This window comes from Polypterus senegalus, chromosome 3 (assembly GCF_016835505.1).
Source record: "Polypterus senegalus isolate Bchr_013 chromosome 3, ASM1683550v1, whole genome shotgun sequence".
Taxonomy (NCBI): Eukaryota; Metazoa; Chordata; class Cladistia; order Polypteriformes; family Polypteridae; genus Polypterus; species Polypterus senegalus.
The window spans coordinates 97707989-97724899 of NC_053156.1; the positions used below are offsets into that span (position 1 = coordinate 97707989).

Genomic DNA, 16911 nt, shown 5'->3' on the forward strand with positions numbered 1-16911 from the left:
TTTAACTTAAATTTCTCGTGGAAAATTGAATTACCTTGCTGCTCTGGAACACCTACTACTGCCTTACTTTAAGACATATTGTTTATTTACACTGCAATAGGGCAGTTTTTTACTTACAAGTCAGGTTGTTTTCAATCTACAAATAAGAAGTACTCATCGAAAATAGACAGTACAAAGCATTGTTCATTTTGGAAGCTTTTTAAGAGAAAACATTACAAAGTTTGCATTTAACTGGGTAAAACTGTGCTGAAACACAAAAGAAACACAGTACTTTCAAAATGTACTGTCACATACAAAATAAAAAAGCCGTTTGCGAGATCACACTGCACTACCTACCATTTTTGCATGCAGGGGGTGAAAAAAAAATCCATGGTCAGAAACCAAGAGAAAAATCAAATAGAGGGTTTTTACTAGGATCAAACAAGATGTGTTGCCAGTCAATAATGGTTGACAACAATGGCTTTCTGCAGCTAATCAATTATTTTGAACCAGGTTACAACAAAACATTTATAGAAAGTTTACCATATATAACAGTCAAAAATGTTCTAGTCTATAAGCTTGCACTCACAACTAATAATAATAATGCCAAATACTGCAGCTATCTGTGAGAAAACAAACGTACTGCCTTCCGAGCTAAAATGCTTGTGCACCACATCCCAGTGTAGACAATTTCTGAGGTAAATGGGAAGAGCAGCTAATAATTCATATTTCACAAGCATCTCTCCATCACTTAAACTCCCCCGTAAAACCATCCCAGCAATGGTATTGTACATGTGAATTTTAAAGACACTGCACAGCCCTACTATATATCACTAGTCATATTTAGTAGAGCTGATCAGTCTCAAAGGCCGTAAGACAAAAAAAAAAGCTTCATTATGCACTGTAAACTACATCCCAAATACTTTGGAGTTACCTGCACACAAGAACTCTTCATCAAATTTACAAAAACTCATAAAAGCAAGCTGGTTTTTAATACTTACTGGTTGTTTAAAATGCAGAATTAATGACAAAAGTCAAAGTTACCGTAACTGTACAGATAAAATACTGCAGCATATTTTCCAAAAACCACTTATTGTTGCGAACGAAGCAATACTCAGTTGTCTAAAATGATAAACTAGGATAACAAGCAGTATCATTTTTAAAAAGACCTTCCCTTTCTATGCATAATACAGGGTGGTTCAGATCTAATTATGCAGATCCAGATCATCTGGATGACTTGGTTTATGCTGGGACGATTCCAGTTTGGCACAAAGGCGATTCTTCATGTCGTCAGTTCGCACACTTGTCAATGGTCCGGGATTTTTCGGGTGATTTTCTATGTAATAGCGTAATGAAAATTGTATCATTAGATCTGGACCATCCTATATATATTTGAAATGCACTTAACATATATTACCTTAACATGAATAGTGTGCAAATGTAAATTTTAATATTCTGTACAAGAATGTGTGCTTGCAAAATATTTGGTTTCACCATTTGAGAAAGTTACAGCTAAAAGCTCCAGAATGAGAATTGTAATGACCAGTGCATATCACTTGATTTCCACAGACCATGCAACACCTAAGAACTGGTTACGTCACGGGCAAAAAAAAATAAAATAAAAAAAAAAAACTTCAACATTGTATTGGCGACACACATAGCACATATTCCAACTTAGCAACAACCGACAAAATATAAGCAGTTTTGCTTATCTGCTGATAGAAATCTAACCTATCTAAATGTTATTTTTTTAGAACGATCAAGTAATTATGGGTGTGCAGCAAAATCACAAGAATTTTACTACAGCTTGTTCATTGGTGTTCTACTTTGATATCTGGAGACAAAACATTAACTGTGGTTTGACATTTTAAAAATTGTTTCTATATACTGGTTCCATGCAGATTGTAAATTAAATTTGTTTGAAATTTAACTGCCATCTGCAGTATATATTGTTAATTTCTCCATAGAAACACAGTCTGTTCTTTTGCTATGAATATTCTGCTTATACTTTCCAATACAAATGCACCAATTGATCGGCTGCCAATCTAAATCAGCCAATTTTCACTAAAAAAAAAAACTCAATTAGTGATCTGTAAACTGGCAGGGAAAAAAAAATATCTTTTCAGCCCTTGCTTTTCTAGGCTTTACATAAGTTAGTTGCAGTGCTGCTCTTTTACTCGGGGTATTATGGTTGTTAAGCCAGCACGCATACCTCTCTTTTCTTTTCTTTTTTTGCAGCAAACTTCCTGCAGTGCAAGCAAACAGCAGCAACTAGAGGCTTGTTTTATCAGAGAGAGCGATAGGCAACTGAAATATTAGCCTTTACATTAAAGAAAATGGAGTAATAAACTGAGAAAACTGAATCACGGTCTTCCTGTGCAATTAGACAAACAGCAAGAAAAGCAACTTTAATGAATTCAGACCTTTTATTTTGTCCTTTAAATTAAAATGGACAGCAAGCTTGTTTAAAGTTCAGCAGCTTACATTTTAATTGGAAAAAGAAAAAATGAATATGAACTTGAAACTGTTGCTTAGTAAACAATAGGCGTATTAGCTTAACAGAAAAAAAATGTGTATTTTACTTATAAACTTGTTAAGCATGTTAGTCTTGTGTCTTCTTAATGAACAACTTATAAAAATCTGACACATTTGCAGCTATTTTAAAGATTTTCACTTTGTCACACAGTGTAGGTTTTGGTAAGAAACGACTACATTATAAAAATGGTTAATTCATATTTATAATTACACCTCAGCTGATACATTGAAGAAAAAAAAAAAAACACCTGTAAAAACACAGTAAATGTGTACTTTACAGTAAAAAAGGCTGTAGTGCAATTAATGTTTAAAATCTGTAAGTGCAGGTATATTTACATTTAAGGAGTGTTTCATTACCAATAACCATTGTGCCAGTATGTATGTATATTTGTTTTTTGTTAGCGAAATAGTGAAAACTTTTTAAGCCATATTTCAGGTACATTACAGAAAATAAATCAAACAATATTACAGCTTATAATTAGGAGAAGCGTTCTATTTTCTGTTATGCCATACTGGCCGCCCCTCACAGCTCTGCCCACGTAGTAGTAAAACAGGACAAACTTTAAAAATCAATAAACGAACAGGTATCGCTAGATAAGTGGAGGCAAGTTACACTCCAAAACGTGGCAACAAGTAGAGCGACTCAAACGGAGTTTAGCGCGTGAGTAAGGAGGGACCCCCGCCCGGCTCCCTACTCCTAACGTCACGCATCCCCTTCCCCTCATCCACTCTCTCAGATTAGCGCAAATAAATTGCTACTGAAAGTGAACTATCATACTAAGCACAATGAGAGAAGTCGCAAAATCAACCGAAATGTTGAAGCAAATTATAGAAAAAAAAAACTAATCTAAATCCGTTCAGTAGTTCTCTCATGAAAAGCGGACAGACATACAGACGCTGGCTTTTATATATATATATATATATATATATATATATATGAATATGAGAGAGAGAGAGAGAGAGAGAGAGATGTATTATGGATAAACATTTTTTGTAAATATTTTTATTTTAATATTTTTATGGTCACTGAACATCATAAAAACTGAATAATTAACACCTGTGTACTATAGCTTATTTATAAAAATACACTTTTAATATAGGACATAAAGCTTCTATGCATCTGGTGATGCAGGAGATTAGTGTAAAAAGTTTTTTAAAGGGATAAAGGGGAGAGAAGAAACAAAAAATCAGTATCGGAAATGGCCAATCAACTAACATGTAACGGTGATCAGTATCGGAATTGGCCAATCAACTAACATGAAATGGGGATCGGTATCAGCATTAAATCAGCCTGATCGGAGGACCCCTACTTTCTAATGTACAGCTTGGATATTTGAGGCTATTTACTAATTCATTTTTTTTCTAAAGTAACTAAATTATACCATTACCTGAGTAATTTTATCAAAGCCTTTTTTTTCCCCTCAATAGTTTCCTGCTAAGATAATTTTACTTAAAGTGAAATTTTGTCTACGTAGTAAAACTTCAACTTCCATTGATTGTGTAGTACTTTTTCCAACTCTAGACACTGAATCATGCCTCAAACCTAGTATAAAATTTCCTTACACCACCATTATTTCTATGCCAGTTACACTTCAAATACTCTGTATATGAACCTCAAAAGCAGTCGAAGTTATGACTTTTTGGATAAAAACAAACCAATCCAGAATGGAACATCTAATTTATATGATGGTGATATTTCAATGATAGAAATCAGTTCCATAAATGTTAATAGTAGTAATTTAAAAGTATTTAAAAGAAAAGTATAAATATTGATAAAAAAAAACAGAGCAACTGTTTTGTGTGCATGTCTTTTGTTTTGTATTGCATTTTTGACACTTTTATTCAGAGAAAAGGAGGTAAGAATTTCATTGTACTATGTACACTGAACTTGCCTCTCTGAACCTAATATCCTGAAATCTGAGAGTGTTCTACACTCCTGTGCAAGCAATATTGTCTGATTTGCTTTTTTGGTTACTTTAGTAACAAAAGCTTTTGTCAACACCAGGTACCAATGCTGACAGAGTGAAGTTCTTTTTAGTGCACCTTCTACAGTTCCATATTAGAAAAGTAGGAGACTGACCTGTGATACGGCTGAAATGTTATTGTTTTTAATTTAGAGGCAAATTACAGGAAACCAAAATTAAATTTTAAAATAATGCTTAGTAAGTAGAAAACTTTAAGTGACATACTGGTCTAAGCACTAGCAACCAATTCATTTCCTATGGTGTATTAAAAACTGTGACATAATGATAAACATTCCTATGTGGAAAACAGGAATGACTTAAACTTCCTCTATATAGTTTGACAATGGAAACAGGAAACAGAAAATTTTGCTAAAATATTGATTTCAATGTAAAACCTTTTATTTTATAATTACAATATCTTGCAGTAGTTTTTTGTCTTATGTTATATTCTAGCACTGTCTTTCAGTATTCTTATTTTTTGTACATTAAAGGCACATGGTAAGTCTTTCCTTTTCACAGAAACATGACTGCTACATAAATGAACTGACTTTTATTTTTTACTTTTAAAATGTCATCAAGACAATTTAATTGAGACTTGGAATAACCAAATGTGATGTTCTTACATATGTTATAACTCATTTATCTTCCATATAGTGAAACCATTACAGCAGCACCTGACAAAATAATGCCATATGGCATGTCAATTTAGTATACATCAAAATTCTCCAAGAATGGCATTTCTGATTTGGAGTACAACAGACATGTCACATCTTACTAATTCACACAGAATTATTTAACATAACAAATTTTAATTTTATTAATTTATTTTTGGAAAAACAAAAGGGGTAAGTTACAAGCAAAGTGCTTAATTCTTTAAATTAACACCACTATTATTAACAGCAATACAAAGACAAAAATTAGATTATGCGACCTATTCACAACTTAAGTTGTAATATTCCCAATTTAATTTTGGAATAAAATATACATCTTTTGCATTAAACCTTAAAGAAATCAACTAACATGCAGTTGTGCAGGTTACCATGCTATTATAAGTGTGCTTTAACATTTATTGAGCAACTCCAAATTGACCCGATTATTAGCAAGAATCGCTGCTGGAAAGAATGTACTATGCAATGGACTAACGCATCCTCCAGGGTTTGCTCCTACCTTATATCAAAATCTGCCAAGATCATTTTCCCTTTGTTACCGTGTATTGGACAATTGATTCTGGGGAAAGATTTAACATGTTTTTATTTGGTGCCACATATATGTTGTTAAATTACATCATAAGTTCAAGATTAATCATGTTTGTCCATCACATGACACATTCTGAACACACATTTACACACAGGTGCTTCCAAATAAGCATGCCAGCAAAAACAAGCAGACAGGTTTGCAAAATAGGACTGCTATTTTAATCAGAATACAAATGCTTAAGGCCTATTTCAAGGTGAAATCATACAAAAGCTATTCACATCTTAAAGGTAATATGAAACAGCACTATGCCATTAAAGATTTAAGATCACAAATATTACCTGTATGTTCCATCACAGCATCTTGCTGTGGGTAAGTACTTCTGAGAGTATAGTAACACAGTCTGCTCCAAATCTGCTTTATAACTGACAGTAGGATTTTTAAGTAATCAACAGAGGTTGAGACACCTGTGCAAATCAGTTGCTTCACCTTGATAGGCTTAGTTTACATTAACTGCTGCAGAACATCTGTAGGTTGTAAACTATATTCCCTGAAGAAGGCCCATTTGTAATATTTAAAATTTCCTTTTTTACAGTTTTTGCTATCCTAAACTTTTTATTTAAATCTCTGGCAGGTTTACTGCTTACCTTTTCAACATTTTAGGTCATTCATTGCATTTCAACCGATTAAATCTGAAGAAAAACTGGTAAAATGGAGGTGTTTAAAACTTTTGTCCTGTAGTGTGTCTCCCCTTTACTCAGACTAAATAAAAACAAATTCAGTTGACATTAGAATTTTATGAATCAAAAGAGCAAACCCTATGGAAAATGTTATGGATTCACTTACACTCTTTTTTGTAAAAAAAAAAAAACACAAAAAAAGAGAGACTCTAAAACCATGTTTAAAGCACTGCCAGGTGGTTCTTACTTAATAAAACTACAAACCAAACTACTTAAGTTTGGAGATAACCCTCCTTCATTTTCAAAAGTACTGCAGACTCATATGAAACACAGTAACTATGCATTTCCAAAAGCTAACATGCTTAGCTTCCCACTTAAAATTAAAAATTCAATATTTTACATATGTGGCATACAACAAGATGTATTAGAGGTATAAAAACTGATAAAAATAGAACACAAGCAATTCTGGTTTAATATATGAGTCAGAACAATTGCAAATCTCTTCAGTGATGTTGTGACTAACAAAGCAAAACCCAGAATAGCTCCAGTATTATTTACATAAATACATTACACTTTTACTTAGTCACAAAAACAACATTTCATATCAAGTAAAAATGTCCAACTGGAAGCAGTTTAATTGAAGCTTACGTTTAAAGCGTACATTTGGTGTCAGTCCTAAAAATTCATTTAAAATTCTTTTCAACTACTACTTTTTCTTTATGTTTCACAAATTTTTTTTAATCATTTATCAAGCTGATGATAACAAGTGGACATGGCTTTAAATCAGGGCTAGGATGACTATTACTGTTCAAATTAAAGAATGATGTGTTAACAAATATCTTACATTTGCTATTTTTTTAATTAGTCTATTTCTACAAATAGGAGTAAAATGTATTTTTACATACTTAGTGCTTACTTAATGTAAATACATACTCCATGCTGTCTGCAACATACAGTTTGCAACATGCTTATAGGTTTTGCAAACCTCAAGTCTGCAATCTTGGTGTTATCTTTGACAGTAACCTCTCTTTTTAGAAAAGATTAATTCCGTAGTCAAGAGTTGCTTTTTCCAGCTTCATCTATTAGGTAAGATCGAGCCTTTTTTATCTTCTAGGGATCCTGAGAAAGCTATTCATGCTTTTAACTTTTCTTGCCTTGATTACTGCAACTTGCTGTATTCTGGAAATAGCAAATCCCCGATACGCAGGTTACAGTTGGTCCAGAATGCTGCCGCTCACTTCCTGGTTGGGGCAAGAAAGTATGATTCTGTTTCTCCAATATTAACTTCTTTACACTGGCTGCCCGTCTGTTTTCGAATTGAATTTAAAATCTTGTTGCTAGTTTTTAAACCTTTACATGGACTTTCTCCTGCCTATTTATCCGAATTGTGTGCTTTACACCAGCCATCTAGAGTGCTTAGATCTTCTGGTCAGTTGTCTCTTGTTATCCCTCGTAGTACCTGTAAAACTAAGGGGGACCGATCATTTGCAGCTGCTGCTCCTCGCCTGTGGAACTCTTTACCTCATTACATAAAGGAGTCGTCTAACAATTGAACTGTGCAAAACAAGATTAAAGACTCATTTCTATTCACTTGCATTCCGTGACCTTCAGTAATACTGATGGTTTCCTCATTGTGATTATGTAACATTACTTCCATTTATTATATTTATGTTCATATATTTTCTTTCTATTTATGTTCTTTATGTTATTTGTATGTTTTCTTTTATTCTATTATTGTAAAGCACTTTGGCGACAGCATTCCTATGTTGTTTTAAATGTGCTATATAAATAAATTGACATTGACATATATAAAAACAGTCATTTAAAAAGAATGATAACAGGTTTTTATTCAATTCTTAAGCTAATATTAACAAATTGTTTACTGACAGCTCAAAGATACTTCCTGGATATAAAGCTTAAAGACAGAATCTTGAGATATTCTGTAATATAGAGAGATGATGAAGGAAATTGTAGCAAGTTACTATAAAACTTCTTATCTTATAATACAATCTTATTATACTATCTTATTACTGTGCCACTCTTACAAAAAGCAAACAGCTCCTTGAAGATTGCCTTTTGCACTAGCTGCAACTTGCAGTGTGGTCAATGCACAACTGGGTTACTATTCCACAAATATGTGACAGATGGATCCTAATGGATAAAAAATATCCGAAGGGGAAGAAAACTGTACCAAATTATAATAAAATATGTTTTCTGAATATTAACTTCAAGAGAAGATAAATAATAATGGATGTATAGAAAACTCATAAGACAGTCACTAAATGTCAAAACAAGTATTCAAATGATCAATAGTAACCTTTAAAGAAATATAATCTTACATAAAAGTCAGGATGAATAAAGTATAAAACTGACAAAACAGGCCATATTATATCCTCATAGAAACTAAAATATTGGATGGTATTGAAAAAATGGTGCATATATTAGATCTTGTACCATAAAGAATCTGGAACATTTTAAAGGATCAACACTTAAATGATCTTTCTTAATGTTTAAAGCTGTCTGCTTTGCTCTAAAGTTTCTTTTGTCTATTAAAACAGTTTATCCATTCACTTTTGTGCAAGATCTTGCTTTTTATTGTACAAGCAAAGGCAACTGCACATGAAATGTGTCTTTAATTTTCTTTGGTTGCAACTATTATTGCCTAGCACAGCTCTAACAAATGCGCTTAGGTTGATGGATGACTTTACATTGCTCGCGTGTGTGCCCTGCATTGGATTGGCATTCTATCTAAAGCTGATTCCCACCTTGCACTTGTTACCCGAATATGTTTCTGCAAGATAGAAGTCATTTCTAACCTTGTGAACCGGTGTTAAACTCAAGTGGTTAAAAAAGATGTGTGTCTATCATCCTGGATTGTGCCGGGTTTGAAAAGCAATTATCCAGAACAACTTTCAGTATCTATGCATTACAAGTGTAGAAAGAAGCAATCACCTACCAATTGTATGCCACACACTTTCAACTCTTATAAATATGGACATCCATCTCATAATTTAAACTTTGAACAACTACAGGCTGTTTCTCAAGGTTTATGTGTGATCTAAAATATATATAAATTATCTTTTATTTTGTTGTCTTGTTACACTAAAATGCATTCTTGAATATTCTGCAAGCGGTCTGGTAATTGAGCAACCTGAAAAGTCAGTATAGATTATGGAGATAACACAATGCAACCTAAATCGCTAGATGGATGGTGTTTGACACTGAAAGGCTGGAAACTGATGATGCGGCCACCTGCATCCCATGCTTTAAATTTTAAAGGACAGCGGAAAATGTCAAGTGATGGCTCGCTACATAAGCACGCTCATTTAAAAAAATAACCATTAGAAAATAAAATAATTTAACCATATCAAAAGATGCGGTACTTCACTCTGCAGGTTTCCAGTCACGTTTCATAAAATGAACTGTGGATAAAATAAAACCAGAGGTGCCTTAACTGCCGATGTTTTTGATGTGTATTTGGGCTGATCGCTTGTGTTAAGAAGCCCCACGACACAAGCAGCTCCCAGAGTGCCTGTAGGCTGCGTGCGCCGCCGCTGCTATGCTTGCGCTTGTAACTAAAACAAACGGCTCTGGGAGGGCTGCACTCAAAGGGGCTCTCAGCTATCCTCTACCTGATAAGAACATTTGTAACACTGTACAAAATAGCGTTTCGATGGCTACGTATAATAAATACTAGATATCGCTTCACAAGCCATCAAGCCGGTCCTACTAGTTCCCCAGCATGACTCTCATCTCAGTTCTTACAAAATCATCACGCGGCAGCGCTGTTCATAGGTCGAGTTAGCAAACGTCTCGTAATAGCTCCTCGATGGTTAACTTTTTGAGCAATGACAGGACCGCCTAACTAAAAGTTGTCATAAAATGTACAAAAGAGAGCTGGTAGTCGCGTGCGCCCTTGTCATACGGGCACTGCAGTTTCGTCTCTCGGGCTCACTAAGCGACACGCTCCTAAACCGGATCGGCGGGCACAACAGCAGCTCCAGAATTCAGCCCGCCGTCCAGGGAGCTCCGCGTCACGGTATAATTTCTCTAATAACAAAATAAAGTGGCTCCTTTCCTGTCACGTTTTTGTCATCTGACAGCTTTATACCATCCCCTCCCCCAGTCCACGACCATAATGACTCCTGACCCGCAGGCGCGCACTCCGTCCTCCACCACAGGTGAGCACTGCTCATAGGTGATGTCTCCTTCAGATGCCCAGAAAGATGACGCATATTATCAGCTTACCTCTTTAACTTTGTCTCTTTTCTGCCTGGTTTCCGGATCGGCTGGCTCCCGCCCCACAGCCCCAGGTGGTCGCTTGAAGTCGAGGTATGGCAAAGCGGCATCGCCCCCATTCGTTTTGAAGACCATATTCTCCTGGGCAACTTTATCTTTCTCGCTCAGTATATCCTGCTTGATCTCGTCGGGTTTCTTCTGCAGTGTATCCTTGGCTTCATTCAGTGCCTTCTCATGATCTTTTCGAATCTTTGCTAACTTTCTCTCCACACTGTCCGCCCCGAAAATATTGGCATCGCGATCCGTACCTGTCTTGCTTGTATCCGTCTCTACGCCGGAGTTGAAAAATACACCGCTTAGTAACTTGGATGAATCCGGCAAGAAAAAAATTGCCCCAAAGCAAAGAGTAATAAAAGCGCTGAAAACTAAAAGCAAAACAAATTTCTCGGTGAGTCGGAAAGCACTCGGACTTGACGACTTCCTACTTGGCGTAATCGTAAAAGGCAACAGTGCCACGGCTGGCATTTTTTTTATTGTAGTCTGTAAAATTTCACAGTATATCCAAAAAGGATAAGTCGACTCAAAATTAGTAGTTTAAAGAAGTATTCAAACTTGTCAGATTACGTTGCCCCTCAAAGGTACTATCTCGTCTGTCACTTGTCTCGCCTTCAGAAACAAGACCCGATCTGCAAACTTACGATACTGAAACGCGCCCTGTTGTTTCAACTGCCCATGCTGGAACACATCTGCAATAAGACAACCTCCCACGTCTCTAGCACAGCGGAAGGAATGGCAAACCTATGCTGATCGACAGAGACATTCAACCAATGGTAGAGGTTACCTTGCTTCGCACAGAAAGCAACTGACAATTGAGGGGGCGTGGCCACGCACCGGAGGCGCTCATTTGAGCTCTCTCTCTCTCTCTCGCGCCCTCTCTCTCTCGGATAGATGCTTAAAGAGTAATTTGAATATTAAGTATGATTTTCTGCTAAAAATGAAAATTACGCTTTGCATGTATAATACTTAAATTGGCGGACGCTTTTCGATTATTATGTCTTTCTTTTTTTTCAGATTCCGCTAGTTTTAACATTACGTGGCCATCTTTAAATATTAATTTCTGAGCCCCCCAGCACCATACACACGCTTATGATAATTTCTTGCTGTAGCTTAAAAATAGTTGCTTTTAAAATAGTCATCAATGTAGTAGATTGTTTGAGTTTGGTGATAATGCAGTGCTGAAAAAAACAATCTGAGAAACTGATGTTGTCTGTTTTTGTTGTTTCTTAAGTAATAGGGGATTTTTAAACCTTGTAAATGTTAGCTCAAATATATCTTTTCATTTCTAATTCAATTTTAGTTCTTTTTTGTGCTTTCTTTCCTCTAAGTAATTTGGAATCATTATTGTAATTTTTAATGTACACTACTTGTAAAATAGGACTTAAGCATTCTCAATTTTTACCTTTCTCACAATAACACAAATTTAAATTTATTTTGTATTTCTAACTCTCTCTCTCTCTCTGTCATGTGCGCCCATGTTAATCATTCTTTTATAAACTAACTTCTAAGGTACATGCATTTAATATCTTATTTTTACATGACTTTTGTTCATTTAGTTTTTAGTTAATTTAGAATCCCATTATTTCTGCAGTAGTTTTAATGTTCCTGCATGTAACAATTTGAACATTAAGAGTAATATTTCAGTGTAACAATCTAACTTTTTAAAACACTATTTTGCTCTGTGGTATCTCAATTACAGTTTCTCCTGTCATCTTTACAAGAAAGCTGCCAGGAAACTCATCAGTTGCTCTTCCTGTCATACACAATCAGCAGAAGCCCAGCCTAAAGATTTATAATACAGCATGACATGAGCCTCCACTTGCCTAGTCTCATGTCTGTCGCTGTTATGAATGGCTTTAGTATTGTATGACAAAGAATAGTTCAACATCCAGTGAGGTGAATAGGTTGGAAAGTTAGTGTGTGAGAAACAATATAATTAGAAAGTAAATAAAACTTTCTGTTATTTATGTGACAGTAAACTAAAAATGGCTCAAATGAAATATACAGTGACTTTAATAAATGTTTAGCACTTTGACTATTTCATATCTATTCTTCTTTACAACAAGGAATCTTCACGTTTAATACATGGATTTTCTTTTGCCATTAACCAATGTAAAATATATTATTTAATGTCACAGTAAAAAATCTATACAGCCATCTAAGATAACTAAAAAAAAAAATGACTGATTCTATTATTATTTATCACTGCTAACCTTCACAAATGCTAATATTTGGCACAGGAACATTTTTATACAGAAACTCCAATCCTGAGTTTTTAAGTCATGAGAATTAAAAGTTTTTGTGATGCAAATTGAATTTATTTTAGTAACTCTAAGATAGCCCAGTATGAGTTTCACTGTAGGCATTTGTGAATCGGTCATGTAATGGAATGGCTCCTTGTTCAGATATGATCATGCCTTGTTCCCGGCATGCAGAAATGGTGGTCATAATTTAAATGTTAAATGACAGTCAGCTGAGTTGCCAGTAATTTAGCCATCAAAAACAGTCAGGAGCATAGACCAGTGAACGGTATAGATAGATAGATAGATAGATAGATACTTTATTAATCCCAAGGGGAAATTCACATACTCCAGCAGCAGCAAACTGATAAAAAACAATAAAAAAAAAAATATTAAATTAAAGAGTGATAAAAATGCAGGCAAAACAGACAATAACTTTGTATAATGTTAACGTTTACCCTACCCCCAGGTGTAATTGAAGAGTCGCATAATGTGGGAAAGGAATGATCTCCTCAGTCTGTCAGTGGAGCAGGACAGTGACAGCAGTCTGTCCCTGAAGCTGCTCCTCTGTCTGGAGATGATACTGTTCAGTGGATGAACTGGATTCTCCATGATTGACAGAAGCCTGCTCAGAGCCTGTCGCTCTGCCACGGATGTCAAACTGTCCAGCTCCATACCTACAATAGAGCCTGCCTTCCTCACCACATTGTCCAGGTGTGAGTCATCCTTCTTTATGCTGCCTGCCTCCTCAGCACACCACCGCGTTGAAGAAGACACTCGCCACAACCGTCTGATAGAACATCTGCAGCATCATATTGCAGATGTTGAAGGATGCCAGTCTTCTAAGGAAGTATAGTTGGCTCTATCCTCTCTTGCACAGAGCATCAGTATTGGCAGTCCAGTCCAATTTATCATCCAGCTGCACTCCCAGGTATTTATAGGTCTGCACCCTCTGCATACAGTCGCCTCTGATAATCACGGGGTCCAGGAGGGGCCTGGATCTCCTAAAATCCTCCACCAGCTTCTTGGTTTAGCTGGTGTTCAGGTGTAAGTGGTTTGAATCACACCATTTAACAAAGTCCTTGATTAGGTTCCTATACTCCTCCTCCTGCCCACTCCTGATACAGCCCACGATAGCAGTGTCATCAGCGAACTTTTGCACGTGGCAGGACTCCGAGTTGTATTGGAAGTCCAATTTATATAAGCTGAACAGGACCGGAGAATGTACACATCCCCTGCAGCACTCCTGTGTTGCTGACCACAATGTCAGACCTGCAGTACCCGAGACGTACATACTGAGGTCTGTCTGTGAGATAGTCCACGATCCATGCCACCAGGTATGAATCTACTCCCATCTCTGTCAGCTTTGTCCCTAAGGAGCAGAGGTTGGATGGTGTTGAAGGCACTAGAGAAGTCCAGAAATATAATTCTTACAGCACCACTGCCTCTGTCCAAGTGGGAGAGGGATCAGTGTAGCATATAGATGATGGCATCCTCCGCTCCCACCTTCTCCTGGTATGCAAACTGCAAAGGGTCGAGGGCATGGCGGACCTGTGGCCTCAGGTGGTGAAGCAGCAGCCGCTCCATGGTCTTCATCACATGTGATGTCAGAGCAACAGGCCGGAAGTCATTCAGCTCACTAGGACTTGATACCTTTGTAACTGGGGTGATGCAAGATGTTTTCCAAAGCCTCAGGACTCTCCCCTGTTCCAGGCTCATGTTGAAGATGCACTGTAGAGGACTCCCAAGCTCCAGCGCACAGGTCTTTAGCAGTGGTGGCGATATTCCATCTGGACCCACTGCTTTGTTGGGAAGAAGTCTCCTCAGCTCCCTGCTAACCTGGGCTGCTGTAATTGTGGGTAGGGATGTCTCTCCTATGCTGGTTTCAGCAGAAGGATGGGTGGAGGGTGCAGTACTCCGAGGTGAGAGTGGGTTAGGGTGGTCAAACCTGTTAAAGAAGTTGTTCATTTGGTTTGCTCTCTCCACGTCTCTCTCGATAGTGGCACCCCGCTTCGAGCTGCAGCCAGTGATGATCTTCATCCCATCCCACACTTCCTTCATGTTGTCATTTTGCAACTTTTGCTCCAGCTTTCTCCTGTACTGCTCCTTCACCGCCCTGAGCTGGACTCGGAGTTTCTTCTGCACGTGCTTGAGCTCATGCTGATCACCGCCTTTGAAAGCCCTTTTCTTCTGGTTCAAAAGGCCCTTGATGTCACTTGTAATCCAAGGCTTGTTGTTAGCATAGCAGCATACTGTTCTTACTGGAACTACAATGTCCATACAGAAGTTGATGCAGTCAGTAGAGCAGTCAACAACCTCTTCAGTGTTCTCACTATATGATCCCTGCAGGATATCCCAGTCCGTAGTTCCAAAGCAGTCTCTCAGAGCCTGCTCTGCCTCAGGGGACCACTTTCTGAATGAGCGTGTGGTTGTAGGTAGCTCCCTTACTCTTTGTTTGTAGTGAGGCTGAAGCACAATGAGGTTATGATCTGCTTTCCCAAGCGCAGACAGTGGGGTGGCGCTGTATACATCTTTAACGTTTGCATATAGTAGGTCAATAGTCCTATTTCCCCAGGTGTTACAATCCACATACTGGTAGAAGGCAGGTAATGTTTTGTCCAGCGTCACATGTTTAAAGTCTCCAGCGATTAGTACAAGGACCTCAGGGTGCTGTGTTTGTAATTTAGCAACAGTGGAATGGATGATGTCACCCGCTATCTCCATGTCCGCTCGAGGAGAGATGTAAATAATAACAACAATGACGTGTCCAAACTCCCTGGGCAAGTAATAGGGATGCAGACTTACGACCAACAGTTCGATGTCCCTGCATCAAGTGGAGATTTTGACGTTTACATGTCCAGAGTTGCACCACCTTGTATTTACATAGAGAGCGAGTCCTCCTCCTTTCCGCTTCCCTCAGGTATTTGCATCTCTGTCCGCTCTAACTGTGCTAAACCCGGGTAGCTCCACGTTAGCATCTGGGATGGTAGTTGTTAGCCACGTTTCACAAAAACACAACAAACTGCATTCTCTGTAGGTCCTGACATTTTTTACCAGCGCGGCCAGTTCGTCGATCTTATTTGGTAGTGAGTTCACATTTCCCAGGATCACAGAAGGCATCGAATGCTTGTAGCACCACTTTCTCACAAGTCACTTCACCTTTAGCTTAGCTCCGGCTTTGCTGCCACGATACTGCCTTCTTACCTCGTCAGGTAAACAGGGAACCACACCGTCATTTGTTCTCAGCACTTGAAGTTGACTACTTGAATAGACGACTCTCGGCATGTAAAATCCATGTCCAAGTAGTAAAAAGTGTCCAGGGAACGAGTCCACATAAAAGAAAGTGATAGAAGTGATCAGTAAAATAAAGAAAAAGGTAGAGAAATACAGTACACAGAGCTGCTGGAAAGGCTGCCACTTGTGGCAGTGCCTGAGTCACTCTCTTCCTCGAGTCACTCTCACTTTATCTCAGTAAAATTCATGCAGTCAACAATTATAATTGTATCATTAATATTACTTTGAACTGTTTCATTCTGTTGCTAATTTACATCTTACATTTGTGTCAAATCAAACCCACTCAAGCTAAATAGTTCACTAATATAACTCTTAACCAATACCTACAATATGCAGTCAGATTACCTGGTTGACATTAACAACATCACTTAACACCATGAAAATATACTGTACAATAATGGTCAACAGACTAGTATTTTAGTTATTGGATGTGATCCATTGTTTACAGAAAGCTATTCTTGTTGTTCAGTTGAGAAGGAAAGTTTGCTTTTATGATATAGGGTGTGCTACAGCTTTGCCAATGTATAAAAATAAATCTGCATAAATCAGTTTCCATAACCAAAAAAATTCTAAACACACTGGAAAATTATTTTGCTGACCATCATTACCCTCTCCTTGAACCGTCACCTTATCATGGTGGTGGGGTTTGCGTGTCCCAATGATCCTAGGAGCTATGTTGTCCGGGGCTTTATGCCCATGGTAGGGCCACCCAAGGCAAACTGGTCCTAG

The 16911-nt window shown here is 37.3% G+C and overlaps 1 protein-coding gene across 1 annotated transcript in view; it reads right to left on the reverse strand.

Moving 5' to 3' along the window:
- man1a1 (mannosidase, alpha, class 1A, member 1) overlaps positions 1 to 11358 on the reverse strand; it is a 458739-nt gene extending 447381 nt beyond the window's left edge. Inside the window, exon 1 of the mRNA XM_039747655.1 lies at positions 10601 to 11358. Coding sequence (XP_039603589.1) covers positions 10601 to 11116 — 516 coding nt within the window. The 5' untranslated portion in view covers positions 11117 to 11358. The remainder of the gene's footprint in view (positions 1 to 10600) is intronic.
- Between the last annotated feature and the right edge of the window lie 5553 nt (positions 11359 to 16911).